Raw genomic sequence first — 16,246 nt, 5'->3', positions numbered from 1 at the left:
TCCTACCCTAGACGTCTTCGTTTGACTCTGTCGTCCAATCTGAAGCCGTGCAAGCCAACGTGTGCTACCAAGGACAATGGCTGGTGAGACGGTGGCTCGCTTGAAGGAGACGCAGTTGGTTCGATCTCCTGGGATCTACCTGGCTACTGCTAATGGATCTTAGAGACGTCTTCAATCACATATTCCACTCATCATTAAGTCTCGCAAAGCTCAGGGATGCTGCGCTAGGCGGCCGACTCCTGCGCCAGTCAGAGGATGAGGGTGCCAGAGTCCCAGGGAGGAGTATTGCTTGGAAGGTATGTTCCGTAATCTGTAGACGTGCTTAGCTGTTACGCGACCAACACTGCAGGTCTTTCTGACACCCGAAGACCCACTCAAGCCGCGTATAGACCTGTCGATTACGTCGTTCCTGGAGAGCTGGAGGGGCTACCGCAGACAATACAGTGACCTGCTCCTGAAGCATCTCCGAGCACCGGATGGGAGCTACGAGGAGAAACTGGTTATTCCAGGCATGACCGGCTCCCCCAAGCGATCTGGAGTGAACGGAGACCTGGATAAGAACAATCCACTTAGTTTGGACCAGGAGGTACGCTACTCCGCCCTAATATCCTGAGTTCTCCCCTTACCTCGCCCCAGAATCCCTGGAAGGAGTGGTTTGCATCGATGGAGCTTCGGAAGACGATTCAGCAGGATGTAGAGCGCACGTGAGGTTTCTCCCCTCTCCCGTGCATTCCGATACGCATGAGTTTCTCCCAGCTTCCCGGACCTCGACTATTTCCGTGATGTGGAGGTGCAATACCAGCTTACAAACATCCTCTTCATATACTCGGTAACACACCCAGACATTGGGTACAGACAGGGCATGCACGAGCTGCTCGCGCCCCTGTATTATGCCGTCGATTACGATTCGGTGAACGTCGCGAGCGGCGGTGATACTGATAAGGCGTTGGCGGACGTCTGTGACAAGACTTGGCAGGCGGCGGACGCTTGGCGGCTTTTCGTGTCGGTTATGGAGGGTGCAGGGCGGTGGTATGAGTGGAGGGAGAGCCTTACCACGGCGGCCTCATTCTCGAAAATCCCGGCCCATGTCGATCTGAACACAAAGGACATACAGCCGCTCCAGCCGTATGTGACACCGATCGTCCAGGCGTGTCATAATATCCAGTTCAACTTGCTCAAGAGCGTCGACCCAGAGTTGTGGAAGGCGCTGCACTCGTCGGGTATCGAGCCGACGATATATGGGATGTAGGTATATTGCTTCGCTCGTGCTTCTCCGCGGGAGCTGATTATAACTGTATGAAGGCGGATGCTCCGTCTCTTGTTCACAAGAGAGTTTACTTTGCCGGATGCTATGGTCCTGTGGGATGGACTGTTCGCGGTTGACCATACATTGGATCTAGCCCAGTGGGTTTGCGTTGCAATGCTCATCCGAATACGCAACAAACGTGAGTCTAGTCGTGTCCTGTCATTTGTCTTGCCTCGTTGACGGGTATTATATGTGCAGTAATACCTGCTAGTGATAACGAACAACTGATGTGCCTCCTCCGCTATCCTCCACTACCTCCACAATCAGCCAGCGATCCCTCGTCTTCTCGGCACCATACGACCATCCTCCTGCAGCAGGCACTAGCCTTGCAAATGTGCCCGACCCCAGCCACGGGTGCCGCCATGGTTCAGGAGAACCGCAACTTCCTACACATCCCTGCGGAGGTGCCCGAACCAGAGCCTGCACGCCCTCAACGTCGAGGACCGAGGGGCAGGTCTGGGTCTGACATGCCTGTTCATAGATCAGATGGGAATGCCAGTGCTCCCAGAGCCGGGCATTCGAGGCAGCAGTCGTCACAGGTGGCCCTGGAGTCGATTGCAAGGGGGCTGCTGGACCGCGGTGAGGCACTTGGTATCAATAAAACATTAATGAATGCAGTCACGGAAATCAAGGTATGCCTTCTGCGGTGGCTTGCTTATACCGGCCGTACATCTGACACGCTGCGTTAGCGGAATCTGCCAGAGCTCGCGGCTTCGCTAGTCCGGACTCCACCGGCGTCTTCTACGTCGTTCACGGACTTTCCTCTTACTGACGAGAGGCCGCCAGAGGAGCGACCGCCATGGGAGCCCCGCACTAGATTTGAGATGGAAAGGGAGATATCACAATTACGCTCCACGCAAAAAAAGCTCGGGGTTTCTGTGGCCTGGATCGTGGATACTCTGCTTCAAGACGAAGATAACCGGGCTGAAGACGACCTCAAGAGCGTCCAAGAACGGAAACGAGAGGCGCTAGAATGCTTGGCGTACGTTCGGGATGTTCTCACAAGTGGCGCCACGTTCGTGGAAGAGGAGAGGTTAGTTGGGGAGGAGGAATTCAAGAGGCGGAAGGCCAAGGCGCAGGAGGAACCGCCACCAGAGTCATCAGCGAGGACGGCGCAGGAGCCTTTACCTGTTGTTACACTCCCTCGGCCGGTAGCTCCTCCCGTCCCGCCTTCCAATGAGTCTCGACCAAGACCATACCACTCGGGTACTGCCGATGGCCTGGCGCCGTCTCGCTCTCCACCTTCCGCTCGCTTTGCCAGATCCCCGTCACCGCCTGTTGTACGATCACCTCCACCTTCACGTTCTTCCCCTGCGACACCTATGGTCCTGGCGCCCAACACTAGTGGGATGCCCATGGCCCCTTGGAACTATACCAAGTCTAGTTTCTCGGAGCCAGCTTCCCACATTGCCACGCTCCCTCGCCCTCCTCCTCGGGTATCTACGGTGTCACCGAGTAACTATATCGCACCGTCTCGACCGCCTGTCCCGGACCCACCACAGGTTGTATCTCCTACGCAGGGAGAGCGCCGTGAGGTCCAGCAAGATCCTCTTGGTGCACTTTCATAGCAGACTTCTCACGAGGGCAACCTCCATCTGCATTGTTTTGTTGTTGCTGTAGACTAAGGCTAGTATATTTGTACGCTGAGTGTCATAGAGTTCCCTCCAACCTTTCTGAGACAATTCTCGGTATCTGCTGAACGAGGTCCCGTGAGCCGGCAGAAAGGCCGGAAAATGGGACGCATGTGATTGGCCCGTGCTGGGAGCCGTCCCGAGATGTCGCGACCCCGCCTCTGAAAGCGTTCTCACTGCTCTCTGCAGCTTACATTTCAACATTCTTACCGCCTCCGTCGCTGTGCGGTGGTCGTCGTCGTTGTCGCTGCTGCCGCCATGCTAAGGAAGACATTGCACAGGGCCCTTCCTCGCTCGCAGAGGGCATTCAGCAGCTCAGCCCCTGCCCGGAAGATCGTGGCAACGAACCCCGTCAAGGCAGAGGAGGTCAAGGTTCGTACATCAGTTCCAGCGGAGGAGAGTCGTTGTTGAAGAGATCGTTTTTGTAGTCATGGTCTTCGGGACAGTACCCTTTGATCGAACACGAGTATGATGCTATTGTCGTGTGAGTACGGAATAATCAAGGGCATGGTATGCAGCATTGATTGACCCTCGGCGACATAGGGGTGCTGGAGGTGCTGGATTACGGGCAGCGTTTGGGTTGGCAGAGGCTGGATTCAACACCGCGTGTATAACGAAGTTGTTTCCTACCCGGAGTCACACTGTCGCAGCTCAGGTCGGTCGCACTTCGCCCTGCAGTCCGTGATGGATACTGACGATATTGTAGGGTGGTATCAATGCTGCTTTAGGGGTACGTAAGGCCACATTGCACAAGTCTCTTTCTGACGGGAACTACTCAGAACATGACCGAGGACGACTGGAGATGGCACATGTACGACACGGTCAAAGGCTCGGACTGGCTTGGTGACCAAGATGCGATTCATTACATGTGTCGCGAAGCTCCTCGCACTGTCATTGAGGTTGGTCCTCATAGATGTCTCTTGTCGAAGATAGTAATGGTGCCTCCCAGCTCGAGCACTTCGGTGTCCCCTTCTCGCGTACCAAGGAGGGCAAAATCTACCAGCGTGCCTTCGGTGGTCAGTCACTGAAGTACGGTAAGGGTGGTCAGGCATATCGGTGCGCGGCGGCAGCAGACCGTACGGGCCATGCTCTTTTACACACTCTCTACGGCCAGTCACTGCGACACAACACCCAGTTCTTCATTGAGTATTTCGCCCTCGACCTGATCATGCAAGATGGTGAATGTGTTGGCGTGATCGCTCTGAATATGGAGGACGGTACTCTTCACCGATTCAGGGCCCACAAGACCGTCTTGGCTACTGGAGGGTATGGGCGGGCTTACTTCAGTTGTACGAGTGCGCATACGTGTTCCGGAGACGGAAATGCAATGGTGACACGAGCGGGACTGCCCCTCCAGGACCTGGAGTTTGTCCAGTTCCACCCGACCGGTATCTACGGCGCTGGATGTCTTATCACCGAAGGTCTGTGCAATACCGCTAATTGGAAGCTAATTTGATGTTCACCCTATAACCAGGATCTCGTGGCGAGGGAGGATACCTCTTGAACTCCGAGGGTGAGCGGTTCATGGAGCGTTACGCTCCAACCGCGAAGGATCTTGCTTCTCGGGATGTCGTCTCACGGAGTATGACGATTGAAATCCGCGAGGGTCGTGGCGTTGGCCCGGAGAAGGACCACATCTACCTCCAACTCAGTCACTTGCCCCCCGAGGTCCTGCACGAGCGCTTGCCCGGTATCTCCGAGACAGCGGCTATCTTCTCAGGTGTCGATGTCACGAAGGAGCCTATTCCCGTCTTGCCCACGGTGCACTACAACAGTAAGTCAATATTTCGCTGAGTACATTCTCTTCTCACGACATATGGTAGTGGGTGGTATCCCCACTAAGTACACCGGTGAGGTGCTCACGGTCGACAAGGACGGTAAGGACAAGGTCGTCCCCGGTCTGTACGCCGCTGGTGAGGCTGCCTGTGTCTCCGTGCACGGTGCGAACCGTCTTGGTGCCAACTCCCTCCTGGATATCGTCGTCTTCGGCCGTGCCTGCGCTCACCACATCAAGGAGACCCTTACGCCTGGAAAGCCCCACAAGGCGATCCCTGAGGAGGCTGGTCTGGAAAGCGTGGAATTCTTGGATAAGATCAGGAAGGCGGACGGCCCTGAGCCTACGGCTAAGATCCGTCTCGACATGCAGAAGGCCATGCAGGCTGATGCTGCAGTCTTCAGGTATAGATATTCTGATAGTTGATATATTGATGATTGTCTCATACCTCTTACAGGACGCAGGAGACTCTGGACGAGGGTGTAGAGAAGATCCGCTCTATCTACAAGAACTTCGAGAAGGTCGGCATCAAGGATAGGAGCATGATCTGGAACTCGTGAGGCACAGTGAACCTTTCAACGCAGATCTACAGGCTCATGATTTGGCGTTAGTGACTTGGTTGAGACGCTTGAGCTTCGCAACCTGTTGAGCAACGCGGTGCAGACCATCACTGCCGCCGCCGCTCGCAAGGAGTCGCGTGGCGCGCACGCTCGTGAGGACTTCCCTGAGGTCGGTCTCTCCTTGGAGTATCCATCTAGTGCGCTGAGCTGAACCATAATCTCCAGCGTGATGACGAGCACTGGATGAAGCATACACTCACTTGGCAACACGATATCAACTCGCCTGAGGTGGACATCAAGTACCGCGGTGTGATTGACAAGACTCTCGACGAAAACGAGTGCAAGCCCGTGCCGCCGTTCAAGCGTGTGTACTAGAAGGGCCGCGACGGGTTGCATTAGCTTCCGAGCTTTGCGGGCTGGGTAACTAATTACAAGTAATTTGGTATCTGGCATCTGCGTGTCAGCGACCTCCGGCATTGGGGAAGAAATCGCTGCAAGTCTTTAGGTGTATTGGTAGATGATTGTTTTAGTTTATTCGAATCGAAGCCATATCCCAACGCTTACAGGGAATCAGATGTCACGCGTCACAACACCCAGTAAAGCTTACACTCGACCACCATGTCCAGCAAAGCGGGCGGGCTCTACGGCGGGATACAGTTCTCTTCTTCGTCCGCTTTCATTTCTCAGAAAATCACACCGGCCACGAATGAAACCGAAGAAAGGCAAGCACAAGGAGTATCGACTGCACCCTCGACACACGACCAACCCGAACAAGCCACACCCACTGCTCAAGTAGCCGCTGAAGCCGGCACACCCGCACCCGCAGGGGGCAAAGCTACAGCCGGTATTCCCTTTTCCCTATCTTCTGCGTCGTTGCAGTGTTAGAGCTCGTTTATTGAAACGGATATTCGCATCGCAATCCGAAGGATGGTCCGCAGCGCTTGCGTTCGCACCAATCCGCAGGAAGCCTGCACAGAAGCCCAAGCCTAGCGTGCCCATCGCTGCAACGATTGCGTCTGCACTAGATGCTACTGGTTCCACTCCCACTTCTGCTGCGACTACTTCATCGCTATCGTTCACTGCCGTCGTATCGGCGCCACCCCAGCTCATTGATACGTCCGCGACCCCGGAAGCGGAACACCCGAAGCACACGCAGGGATGGGGCAAGAAGATCAAGCCGCCGTCTATGATCCTGGATGAAGACGTCAATGGGTTTAAAAGCGCTCAGCGAGGGAAGGGTGCGGGAGGCGGAGGAAAACGGAAGGGTAAAAAGGTGATTACATATTACATGTTTTACATGGGCATCTTTATAGGATTCGTTGCAGAACAAGCACGTTGCTCCGGTGGCTGTCTGGGATCCAGAGGAGCAGTATGACCCCTTGCGGCCCAACGACTATCACGAGTACAAGATGTATAAGCAGAGGGAGCGAGAGGAAAGACGGGAACGGATGCTGGAACAGCGTCGTATGGAGGATCGGAAGCGCTACAGACGGAGCAGCAGTTACAGTGACATGGAAGGCAGCGGGTCAGAGGACGAGAGACCTCGAAAGACGGGTGAGCGATATCACTATCACTTGACCACATCTGCTGACATAGTTTCAGGTCGGTTTGGCGAGGACGTCGATCGCTGGACACGCGAAGATGACGAGCCAGCGCGGGGTCTTGGTACCGCTACAATTTCCGAACCCGTGGTGATTGAGAAAGACCTGACGGGTGACGAGGCCTACCAGCGGCGCCTGGCCCTGTCTGCTCAAACTGGCGATGAGGCGTATCAGCGACGGCTGGCGCTGTCACAGGTGGCAGCAGCAGCACCGGTATCTGCAACAATTGTCACGCCGGCGCGAGTTCCTTCGCCGCCGTCGATTCCTGCGCCTGCTCCGCTTCGGACTCCGTTCGAAGATACGGACCAGAATGACGATGATTCGATTCCTGGGTTGCGTCCTTTGCCGCCTACCCCCGCAGCTCCCGTAGCTCAGACAGGCGAGGAGGCGTATCTGCGCAGGTTAGCGCGCTCTCAGTCGACGAGTCCTGAGCCGACCTCTGGCCCGACATTGGCGTATAACCCCTTCGCGCCCCCGTCTGTCCCTCCTCCACCCCCGCCTCATGGTAGCATACCCGAAGACCTGAATGAGAAGATTAGGAAGGGTAAGGAGGCTGCTGCGGCCATCGCTGCTAAGCTCAAGGCGCTGGCCCCCGGCCCGGGGTCAAGTGCTAGTCCGGAGCCTTCTGCGTCGGTATCTCCTTCGCCCGTTATCGTGGACGATGGTCCGCCTAAACGGTACGCTCTACATTTAATCTTTTACAGCATGAGAATGATACTGATGCTTACATAGACCGGACCCTCACGGGTTCGCTGCGCGTCTTATGGCTAAATGGGGCCATAAGGAAGGGCAAGGACTCGGCGCTGACGGCTCTGGCATCGTCAATGCCCTTACGGTTGAGCAGGTTTCCCAAGGAAAGGCTGGCAAAGGCAAGGGGAAGGGACCAGCGGCGGGGTCTAAGATGGGCAGGATTGTGAATAACAATGAGGATGCGAAAGCGAGGGAAGATCGCGAGCGGTTTGGGGAGCCGAGCAGGGTCATTGTGTTGACGAATATGGTTGGTCCTGAGGATGTTGAGGACGAGGGCTTGCGGGATGAGATCGGTGCGTCTGGGCCGCTTGATATATACGTGGCGTGGTGCTGACAATGTGGCGCAGGAGATGAGTGTTCGAAGAACGGGACGGTGGAACGGGTAATCGTGCACCTGGTTAACCCACCGCCGCCGAACCCTGTGGATATGGTCAGGATTTTTGTGTTGTTTGCTGGGCCAGTCGGGGCTTGGAAGACGGTCAGGGAACTCGATGGGAGGTACTTTGGGGGACGCCAGGTCAGGGCGAGGTATTTCCCGGAGAGTATGTTCGAGCGTTTCGACTTTGATGCGGAGATTATTCCACTGTGATCCATTTATTGACTTGGTTCGCAGTTGTTGTGCTCGCTATTCTCGTGTTCTTCTCTTGCATATTGTTAACATTGTCGCGTTGGCTATGTGTATCCGAATTTCCCAAAAAAACCAAGACCCTCTAGTGTTCTGCTCGGTTAGTGGGAATTAATCGGCGGCATTCTGCTGGAAATACCATGCATTGATGCTCGAGCAGCGGAGAGACCCAAACTGTCCGAAGAAGCAGTAGCTTACGTGATTCCTGAACTTGGTTGCACAGACAGGATCGTAGACGCGGCGGTCTCCCTTGCATGTTGCGTCCATGGCGTCCACCTACAGGCCCATAGCGCCCCTTACCCAGCCATGGAATCTCTATCCCGAGCCCGTAACCGCTCTCGCGTTCGATCCTGTCTCGGACACCCTCTGGACCGGCCTGCATTCCGGCAATGTGCTCGCGTACTACACCCCGAGGGGTGTGCGCGGCGTCACGTACCCCGTCGGCGGCGGCCTCGGAGTGAAGAAAGTCATAGCTGAAGATCAGTACGTACGAGCGGTAGGTGTCACTGGCGATGGCATGGGGTCGTGGAATAAGGGAGGAGTCAATAAGTGGTACTTCCGGTAAGCACTCGCTGAGCTCTACATATGTCCGCACTGGTATGTATTTGTTCCCTTGAAATAGGCCTTCTGCGACTGTCATGACATTCTCTAACACTTCGAGCACCTCGCAAGTCATTGCTATATCTACCACGACGTCAGAACTCCTCTTGCTCAACGCCCTGACGGGGGACCCTGTCCGCCAAGTCCCAGCACCCTCTATGATCTCCCACCTCGAATTCTCGCACACATGCATTCTGTCCGGCTCCATGGACGGCTGCATCCGGACGCACGACCCCCGCACGGGGATGCAGCGGCATGAAGGCGGCGCGGAGAGCACCGTAAAGGCGCACAGCGGCAACATCCAGGGCCTGCAGGTCAGCGGGAACTTCGTGTATACGGCGGGGTGGGGCCAGAGGTGGATATATATTCGTTGTATTGCATGTAATAATGGGACTTGGTGTTCTGATACTTGTTTGTTGTACGTTAGACAGGGCCGGCCGTTCCCCGACCCGCTGGTTAAAATATATGATCTGCGAACGCTACGCGCGCTCCCCCCGATCCCGTTCTCGGATGGTCCGGCGTATATCAACGTACATCCAAAGCGTCCATCCAGTATTGTGATCACGTCCAACCAAGGCCTTATCAACATCGTGGACATCTCGAATCCGAACAAGGCGAATGAGTTCTACCAGGTAATAGTACAATTGATAATACACTTGGCATATTTTGAGGAGACGACGTATATAGTTGGATGCACCCAGCTTCATCACGTGTGCCGCTGTTTCGCCCACTGGGTCTTACATGGCATTCGGCGATGGGGATGGAGTCATCCACCTCATGAGCGCAGGTGAGCATGACGGGGAAATTCCGTTCAACGGGTTCGAAGGCCAGCCGGTGGAGTGGGCGGACACTCCCGAGCCCTTACCAGATATCGTATGGACCGACTCGACGTATGCTCCGTGTTCGTCACTGTTATCTCTCACATTTGACGTTTACTGTTGGATCTCAGACCCTTAAACTCGATTGGTCTCCCATACTACAACTCCATGCTCCTCTCCGCTTGGTCGCCACAGTTCATGACGACCAAGGCGCACTTCCCGCCCCCGGCCAAGATCCCGCCACAAGTCCTCAGCACGATGAAGATGAGCGACAACGTCGCGTATGCGCCGTTGCCGAAAGAGCTGAAGGGCAGGCGGAACGTTGTCGTCGTTGCCCCTCGGAAGGACCAGGCGAGGTTTAGGAGCGGGAAGATGCGCCGGCAGGAAGTAAGAGTGTTCTCTTTGTGGCGGGTCTTGTACTGACGATCCGGCGTACAGTCAGAGCCGGAGACGCCTACGTTCGAGACGCTCCCTGAGGAGGTCCCCAGGACGTATCGTAAAGTTGAGATCGAGTACTCCAAGTTCGGAGTGGAGGATTTCGATTTCGGGTATGAATGCATTCTTTTCATTACTCAACCAAACATCAGTTGACGAATGTGCCTTTTCAGCTTCTTTAATAAGACTGAGTACAGCGGTCTGGAGACACACATCCTGAACTCGTACACGAACTCGATGGTGCAGCTCATGCACTACACCCTGCCGATCCGCCGGCTAGCAAAGTCGCATATCACGACGAACTGCCCCAGGGAGCATTGTTTATTGTGCGAGCTGGGCTTTGTTAACCGCATGCTCGAGGACGCGCGCGGGATCAATTGCCAGGCGAGCAATTTCTGCAAGACGCTTGGGATGTTAGCGCAAGGTGATTACACCGTCATATAGATGAACACGTGGACTCGCCTTGACGCTGATTCTGACAGCCCAAAACGCCATCGAACTCATTGATTACGGGCGTGATGCGCCCGACACGAACTACGCGCACACTATCCAGTCCTTCCACCGCTTCCTCATCGATCACATCAGCTCCGAGGGTAACGCCTTCCCGCACAACCCGTCGCTCGTCCCGTCAGCATTTGCGGGCTCCGCGTCGTCCCCTGCTGCGGCGCCCATTACACAACTTCTGGGCATAGATGGGAAGAACATTATAACATGTATGAATTGTAAAGCTGTGAGGGAGAAGGAGAATATGACGCATATGGTGGATATGATATACCCTCGCAAGGTATTCCAAACCTTCTCCGTGCATGTTTCACATGAACATCCGATTGCTGTCTAGCTATACCCAGAAGACTCAACCACCCAACATGACTTCGTGTCGATCCTGCGGAACTCGCTGATCCGCCAGATGACGCACAAAGCGACGTGCCAGACATGCAAGCAGTTTGCGACCTTCGAGACCAAGCGGTCGATCCCGACCCGCGACCTCCCGGCGATTCTAGCTGTCAATGCATTCGTGAACAATGAAGAGAGCTTTAAGTTCTGGCTGGACAATCGCAGGCACCGATTCTTGAGTCCGATGATGGAGGTGCATGGCCAGATCGAAGGAGTCGACGATCCTGAGGGAGTGATGTACGAGCTTAGGGTAGGCCAAGCTTGCTGCGGATGTTCCGGACTAGTGCAACTCACGTTTGGCTTACGATGACAGGCCATGGTGGTTCAAGTTGTTCCTAAGACAGGGAGCTCGCACCTGGTTGCGATAGTGAAGGGTGCGTCTGGAAGTCAGGTTCGCAATGCATTGTAATGAACATCTTTCCAGTCCCGGATGCTCCTAGCACTCCTGATCGTAGTCCATGGTTCGTCTTCAACGACTTCATGGTCCGCAATGTATCGGAAGCCGAAGCATTGAGCTTCCCTGGCAAATGGAAGGTAAGCCGGTTGGGACTTGCAGATTTCTCGTGCCGACAGACATTTGTCTCGCTTAGGTTCCAGCTGTGGTATATCTGGAGCGTGTGGATCTACGGGACAAACTGGATTTCAGCGCGCTGCCGGACCAGCTTGACGAGACGATCCTGTGCACTGACACCAATATTTCATTGCGAGTAACAGTGTTTCGCTTGACTATGTCAAGATCTGACCTACCAATAGAAACCGTGACAAATCCCTGATTAAGCATGAGTGTTTACGGTATGATGAACTGCCTAAGCCAGGGACCCTGGTGGCTATCGACGCGGAATTCGTATCCATGCAGCAGGTACATCATATGCATCCTCTTTCTATGGCACATTCTCAAATCTTCGTGCCATATAGGAAGAAGTAGAATATCGCTCCGACGGGACCAAGAAGGTGCTTCGCCCTGCCCGTCTTAGTCTTGCCCGAGTATCGGTGTTGCGCGGAAACGACGGCCCTAAGCAAGGCGTCCCGTTTATCGATGATCACATCCATACCAGTGAGACGATCGTTGACTACCTGACTGAATTCTCTGGCATCAAGTGTGAGTGCTGCGTCTTTTGTCGTTCAAGCTCGTCTGAAGGCCTGTTGTCAGTCGGAGATCTGGATCCAGCCCTGTCCCGTTATACTCTGACTCCTCTGAAGTTGGTCTACAAGAAGCTCAGACTTCTGGTCGACAGAGGATGCATATTCATAGGACATGGGCTTACAAAAGACTTCCGCATAATCAGTGAGCCTTACAACTTCTTCTTATAATGCTTAGTACTGAGCGGCTCGCAGATATCTTCGTTCCTCCCGAGCAGGTGATAGATACGGTCGACCTGTATTTCATCAAAGAAAGACAGCGGCGTCTTTCGCTCAAATTCCTGGCCTGGTTTGTGCTGCAGGAGAACATCCAGACGGAGACTCACGACTCGATCGAGGACGCACGGACGGCGCTGAGGTTGTACAAGGCATACCATCGCTTCGAAGAGGAGGGGACGTTCGATCAGAAGCTCGAGGAACTCTATAGGGAGGGAAAGAAACATGTGAGACGCGTCGCGGTCATTCTGGCAGCGCGTACTCTCGACTGATGTCATTCTGCGTGCAGATGTGGAGACCGCCACTATCCGTAGCGCCTTCCAAGCCTTCAACCCCGACAAACTCATCAGCGGGCAGCCCGCCCCCTTACGGACATCATCACCTTGCGGCGTATCACCCGGCCCACCTGCGCCGGCCCATGCTCCAAAATGTGCAGGGGAACAACTCTTTCCCTGCTCCCATCCATTCTGCGCCTCCTGCCTCTGGGGTCTTCTCACCTCCCCCGAATCCTTTTGGGCCGCAGACATGGCGGAGTCATCGATGAGCCCGCGTGTTTTTGCTTCTTTACCTCTCATTTATACAAGAACAGGCTGATCTCCATGTATTCTTGCATTGCTTTCGTTGTTGTCTGTTAGTACACGTGTAGCTATCGGTGCAACTGTCCTGTAGAAGTACTGTAGTCTTGAAAATGATAAATCCCGAAACATATGGGAAAGTAAGGCTTTACGGTGAGGCACTGCTCAGGACGGTCCAGTCTATCTCTTCTCCGTCCCCGTAGCGCTCGCGCAGCCAGGCATTGGCGGCCTTGAAGTGCCCGTTGCCTAGGAATCCACGGTGTGCAGATAACGGCGAAGGATGCGGGGATCTGAGCGGCAGGCGGGATCAGTTAGGCGATATTCCTACATCAGTCAAAATGCTGCCTACCTCAGAACAAGGTGCTTAGTCTGACGAACGAGCACTGTCAGAGGTTGCGAACAAAAAAATCAACGGAGGCATTCACCTCGTCTATCCCAATCTTCTCGCACGTCTTCTGGGCAGGTATGCCCCACGCAAAAAACACCACACCCCGCTCGCTCTTGCGGGACGTGACCGCGCGAAGAACCTCCGACGTGAACGTCTCCCAGCCTTTGCCGGCGTGCGAGTTGGCCTTGTGCGCACGCACAGTGAGGCAGGTATTGAGACAGAGGACGCCTTGCTTGGCCAGGGGCGTCAGGTCGCTGTGGTTACACGGTGGTCATGGATTTGAAGCAGGGGGAAAGATAAAAGCTACCACCTACCCTGTGGTTGGTATGATGAAGGATGGGACGTCTGCTTTGATTTGCTTGTAGATGTTTCGGAGGGACGGAGGAACTCTGGTCGGTGGCAGGACGGAGAATGCTAGTCCTAGAGGGTGTCTGTCAGCTGAGATGTCTTGCGTGGCTTCTGACGAACTAGCGTACCATGAGCTTGTCCCACGTCATGATAGGGATCCTGGATGGATGTCAGTGAGTTCCGAAGGCAGCAGAAGCCACGGAGGGGGTTTACGCACTTGCCCGATAACAACCACTTTGACGGAGTCAAGAGAGGTGATCCGTGACCATGCGTAGATGTCTTTAGCTGTGTGCCCCAAGCGATTCACGAGTTGTGGCCACACTAACGTTAACACCGCACTCACGCGGAGGATATATGACGCCCTGCTTCTGTTCCGATATGAGGAACTGCTTGAGCTGTCAAGTACTGTGAGTATGGTTACGAAAAAGTCAAGATTACAAGGACATTACTTCCTGAAAGTATGACTTGGAAAACTCGGGCGTCAGCGCATGATACCAGCTTTCTCCCATTGTTTCACGCTCGAGCAGTTCGAGCGTTGCACAGCCTTCCGTTGTTTGGCTACTCGAGCCCACAGAAGCCAATAGCTCTGTTGTTACGCTGATAGAATCCCGTTAGTTTGTGGCTATTACGAAGGGAGAGACGTGGTTCAATCGCACTTCGAGGCCTCCACCTTTCTCCTCTTACGAGCCTTGTTGGCAATGGTAACTTTGGCGGATGCATGCCCAGATACTGTGCGGAGAGAGTTTGCGATTACTGTAGCTTCAGCCGTAGCAAGCGCCCTCTTCATGGTGCGGGTTAGGGAGCAGTCAATCAAGGAATGGCAAGGTATCGCGTCCTTGGACACCATAGGCACGTGCAGTCACGGTTGTGACTGTCGCGTCAAAGAATGCACAATTTGAAATCGTTCCTGGCCTCTTATTCGCTGCCAGTGGTTCGATAAGTTCTGGAGGAGACCTGACTATTGATGAGGCTTCCATACCTCAACCCATTCTCTACACCTGTTTACTGGAATGATGGCAGCAGACCATGACTGGAAGGACTCCTTACGTTCTCGCGCGCAGAACAGATACTTATTTCTTGCTTATTTCTGCGCAGTGATAACCCCTCGTGAAGCCAAGCGGTTACTGGGTTATCGTACTTCGACCTAGGTCATGTGGAGTAAAGTTGATATGATCAATAACGCGAGACGACCTGTTTGTCACCAAGAGCGCCATCGTACTACAGCCTGATCCAAAAAGGAAAAGGCAGGTCCAGGAAACACGAATATAGTGACAAGAAACATAGATCTCGCGACATCGCGAACAGTCCTGACCTGACGTATACATACATATATCACCATAGCTCTACTCATACTTGGGGGCGGCTCGTCCTGTGTGCAAGCTGGGACAGGATTCTTTCCATGTCCTCTTGCAATCGGCGGCGTATTGGCAATCTGTGTTCGTCCTCACTGTTGGCTCCACCAGAAGACGCAGTACCTGTACCGACGTCACCGATGGAAGGATGCAACTTGAAGGGAGTGCTCGCTGAATCTGCTTCGTTCTGCTGGTGCAGCACGGCCAAAGATCCTTCCTGCTTGGCGATAAGCCGTTTTAGCTACTACTACTCGGCTACAGCAACGCCATTTGTCCAAACCAGACTACTCGTCTCGCTAAGCGCAGAGGTCATCTCGCCGGTATTCGTGCAGGAAGAAGCGGAATCGATGTTTGGCCGGTCAGAGGCTGATGGCGGACGAGGAATGTCTTCCAACATTTTGTTTGATGGGTTGAAGGACAGGCTCGTAACCACCCTCTACAACGGATTAAGGCAGAATCCGCGTTGTAGATTCTGCCTCAATCTGCTAGAGAGGGTGGTCACTAGCCTAGTTGAAGGACAGTGATAGAAGCGGACGCAAGGCGGCATCACTCGGCGAATCATTAGGTTGACCCCGTTGATAGAACTCCTCTGCAGTGATAAATTCTACTGAATGATCTTCGCTATCCAGCGTTTCGCGCATTTCTACCCCGAACCCTGAATCAACCTTTTGTGCCGGTCTGGACGTTTCAAATGAGTCGAAGTGGTCGGAACTTTGGTGACGACGGCGTCTAAACAGCCATATGGGAGCTCGGCAGGACCCCGGCATACTGGTATATATGTTTGATCCTAGTGCGGACATAAACGGCCAATTTTGGGGCCCTATGTCGGATATTTAGGCGGACATAAAGCCCAAAATTTCGGTCCATGTCCGGTATATCACGGCGGACACAAGGGCCTTGCCGGTCTTGGTGTCCGATCACCTGGCGGACATACCAAGTCGTCGAAGTGTCACACCCAGTAGTCCTTGTACTAGGTTGAGTGGTGTCTCTTATGCTTCTCAGTCAACTGTCAGCTCGTCTCGTGTATATCCAGGTATATCCTCAGCAACGGTGAATGAAATGCAAGCTTTGGAAACAGTGGTGGATCTTAGGAAGACTGAAATACAATATCCCGGAGTAATCATGTCACGATCTACTCGTTGCAGCGTTGGGCGTGTGCCGGTTTCGAGGTTGGATCCGTTTGGCGGACACACCGGGGGGCGCCCGAGCATAGGTCACTTATGCGGACATAAG

At 54.2% G+C, this 16,246-nt stretch overlaps 6 protein-coding genes across 6 annotated transcripts; 5 read left to right on the top strand and 1 right to left on the bottom strand.

The window, feature by feature from the left end:
• Positions 1–76: 76 nt before the first annotated feature.
• GLOTRDRAFT_127079 (RabGAP/TBC) lies at positions 77–2,874 on the top strand (the record flags this gene model as incomplete). The annotated part of the gene is made up of 8 exons (XM_007865532.1): positions 77–114; positions 164–296; positions 350–586; positions 637–704; positions 757–1,245; positions 1,303–1,445; positions 1,505–1,938; positions 1,996–2,874. 8 exons carry the CDS (start codon positions 77–79, stop codon positions 2,872–2,874), a joined length of 2,421 nt encoding a protein of 806 aa, XP_007863723.1.
• A 226-nt stretch (positions 2,875–3,100) lies between these two features.
• Positions 3,101–5,841, top strand: GLOTRDRAFT_110265 (succinate dehydrogenase). Its single transcript, XM_007865531.1, has 11 exons — positions 3,101–3,309; positions 3,366–3,421; positions 3,481–3,592; positions 3,644–3,667; positions 3,717–3,836; positions 3,887–4,358; positions 4,412–4,711; positions 4,761–5,115; positions 5,169–5,267; positions 5,323–5,440; positions 5,497–5,841. The coding sequence occupies exons 1-11, from the start codon at positions 3,196–3,198 to the stop codon at positions 5,644–5,646; spliced, it is 1,920 nt and encodes a 639-aa protein (XP_007863722.1). The 5' UTR covers positions 3,101–3,195; the 3' UTR covers positions 5,647–5,841.
• Positions 5,842–5,870: 29 nt separating this feature from the next.
• On the top strand, positions 5,871–8,341 carry GLOTRDRAFT_114951 (uncharacterized protein). The gene is made up of 6 exons (XM_007865530.1): positions 5,871–6,115; positions 6,198–6,544; positions 6,597–6,825; positions 6,874–7,501; positions 7,605–7,915; positions 7,970–8,341. The coding sequence occupies exons 1-6, from the start codon at positions 5,890–5,892 to the stop codon at positions 8,209–8,211; spliced, it is 1,983 nt and encodes a 660-aa protein (XP_007863721.1). The 5' UTR covers positions 5,871–5,889; the 3' UTR covers positions 8,212–8,341.
• Positions 8,342–8,512: 171 nt separating this feature from the next.
• On the top strand, positions 8,513–12,622 carry GLOTRDRAFT_35919 (uncharacterized protein; the record flags this gene model as incomplete). Its single annotated transcript, XM_007864679.1, has 16 exons — positions 8,513–8,808; positions 8,870–9,202; positions 9,275–9,479; positions 9,535–9,737; positions 9,797–10,058; positions 10,104–10,213; positions 10,274–10,524; positions 10,583–10,884; positions 10,939–11,244; positions 11,308–11,368; positions 11,419–11,528; positions 11,585–11,709; positions 11,748–11,853; positions 11,910–12,093; positions 12,145–12,279; positions 12,330–12,622. 16 exons carry the CDS (start codon positions 8,513–8,515, stop codon positions 12,620–12,622), a joined length of 3,282 nt encoding a protein of 1,093 aa, XP_007862870.1.
• GLOTRDRAFT_57655 (uncharacterized protein) lies at positions 12,330–12,941 on the top strand. The gene is made up of 2 exons (XM_007864884.1): positions 12,330–12,577; positions 12,640–12,941. The coding sequence occupies exon 2, from the start codon at positions 12,640–12,642 to the stop codon at positions 12,892–12,894; it is 255 nt and encodes an 84-aa protein (XP_007863075.1). The 5' UTR covers positions 12,330–12,577; the 3' UTR covers positions 12,895–12,941.
• Positions 12,942–13,073: 132 nt separating this feature from the next.
• On the bottom strand, positions 13,074–14,170 carry GLOTRDRAFT_37555 (uracil-DNA glycosylase; the record flags this gene model as incomplete). The annotated part of the gene is made up of 8 exons (XM_007864788.1): positions 13,074–13,215; positions 13,275–13,288; positions 13,351–13,567; positions 13,628–13,733; positions 13,790–13,820; positions 13,879–13,946; positions 14,005–14,056; positions 14,111–14,170. The coding sequence occupies 8 exons, from the start codon at positions 14,168–14,170 to the stop codon at positions 13,074–13,076; spliced, it is 690 nt and encodes a 229-aa protein (XP_007862979.1).
• Positions 14,171–16,246: the final 2,076 nt, after the last annotated feature.

The sequence above is a fragment of the Gloeophyllum trabeum genome, assembly GCF_000344685.1.
Source record: "Gloeophyllum trabeum ATCC 11539 unplaced genomic scaffold GLOTRscaffold_00003, whole genome shotgun sequence".
Classification (NCBI taxonomy): domain Eukaryota; kingdom Fungi; phylum Basidiomycota; class Agaricomycetes; order Gloeophyllales; family Gloeophyllaceae; genus Gloeophyllum; species Gloeophyllum trabeum.
This window is presented reverse-complemented; position numbering and strand designations above follow the sequence as displayed.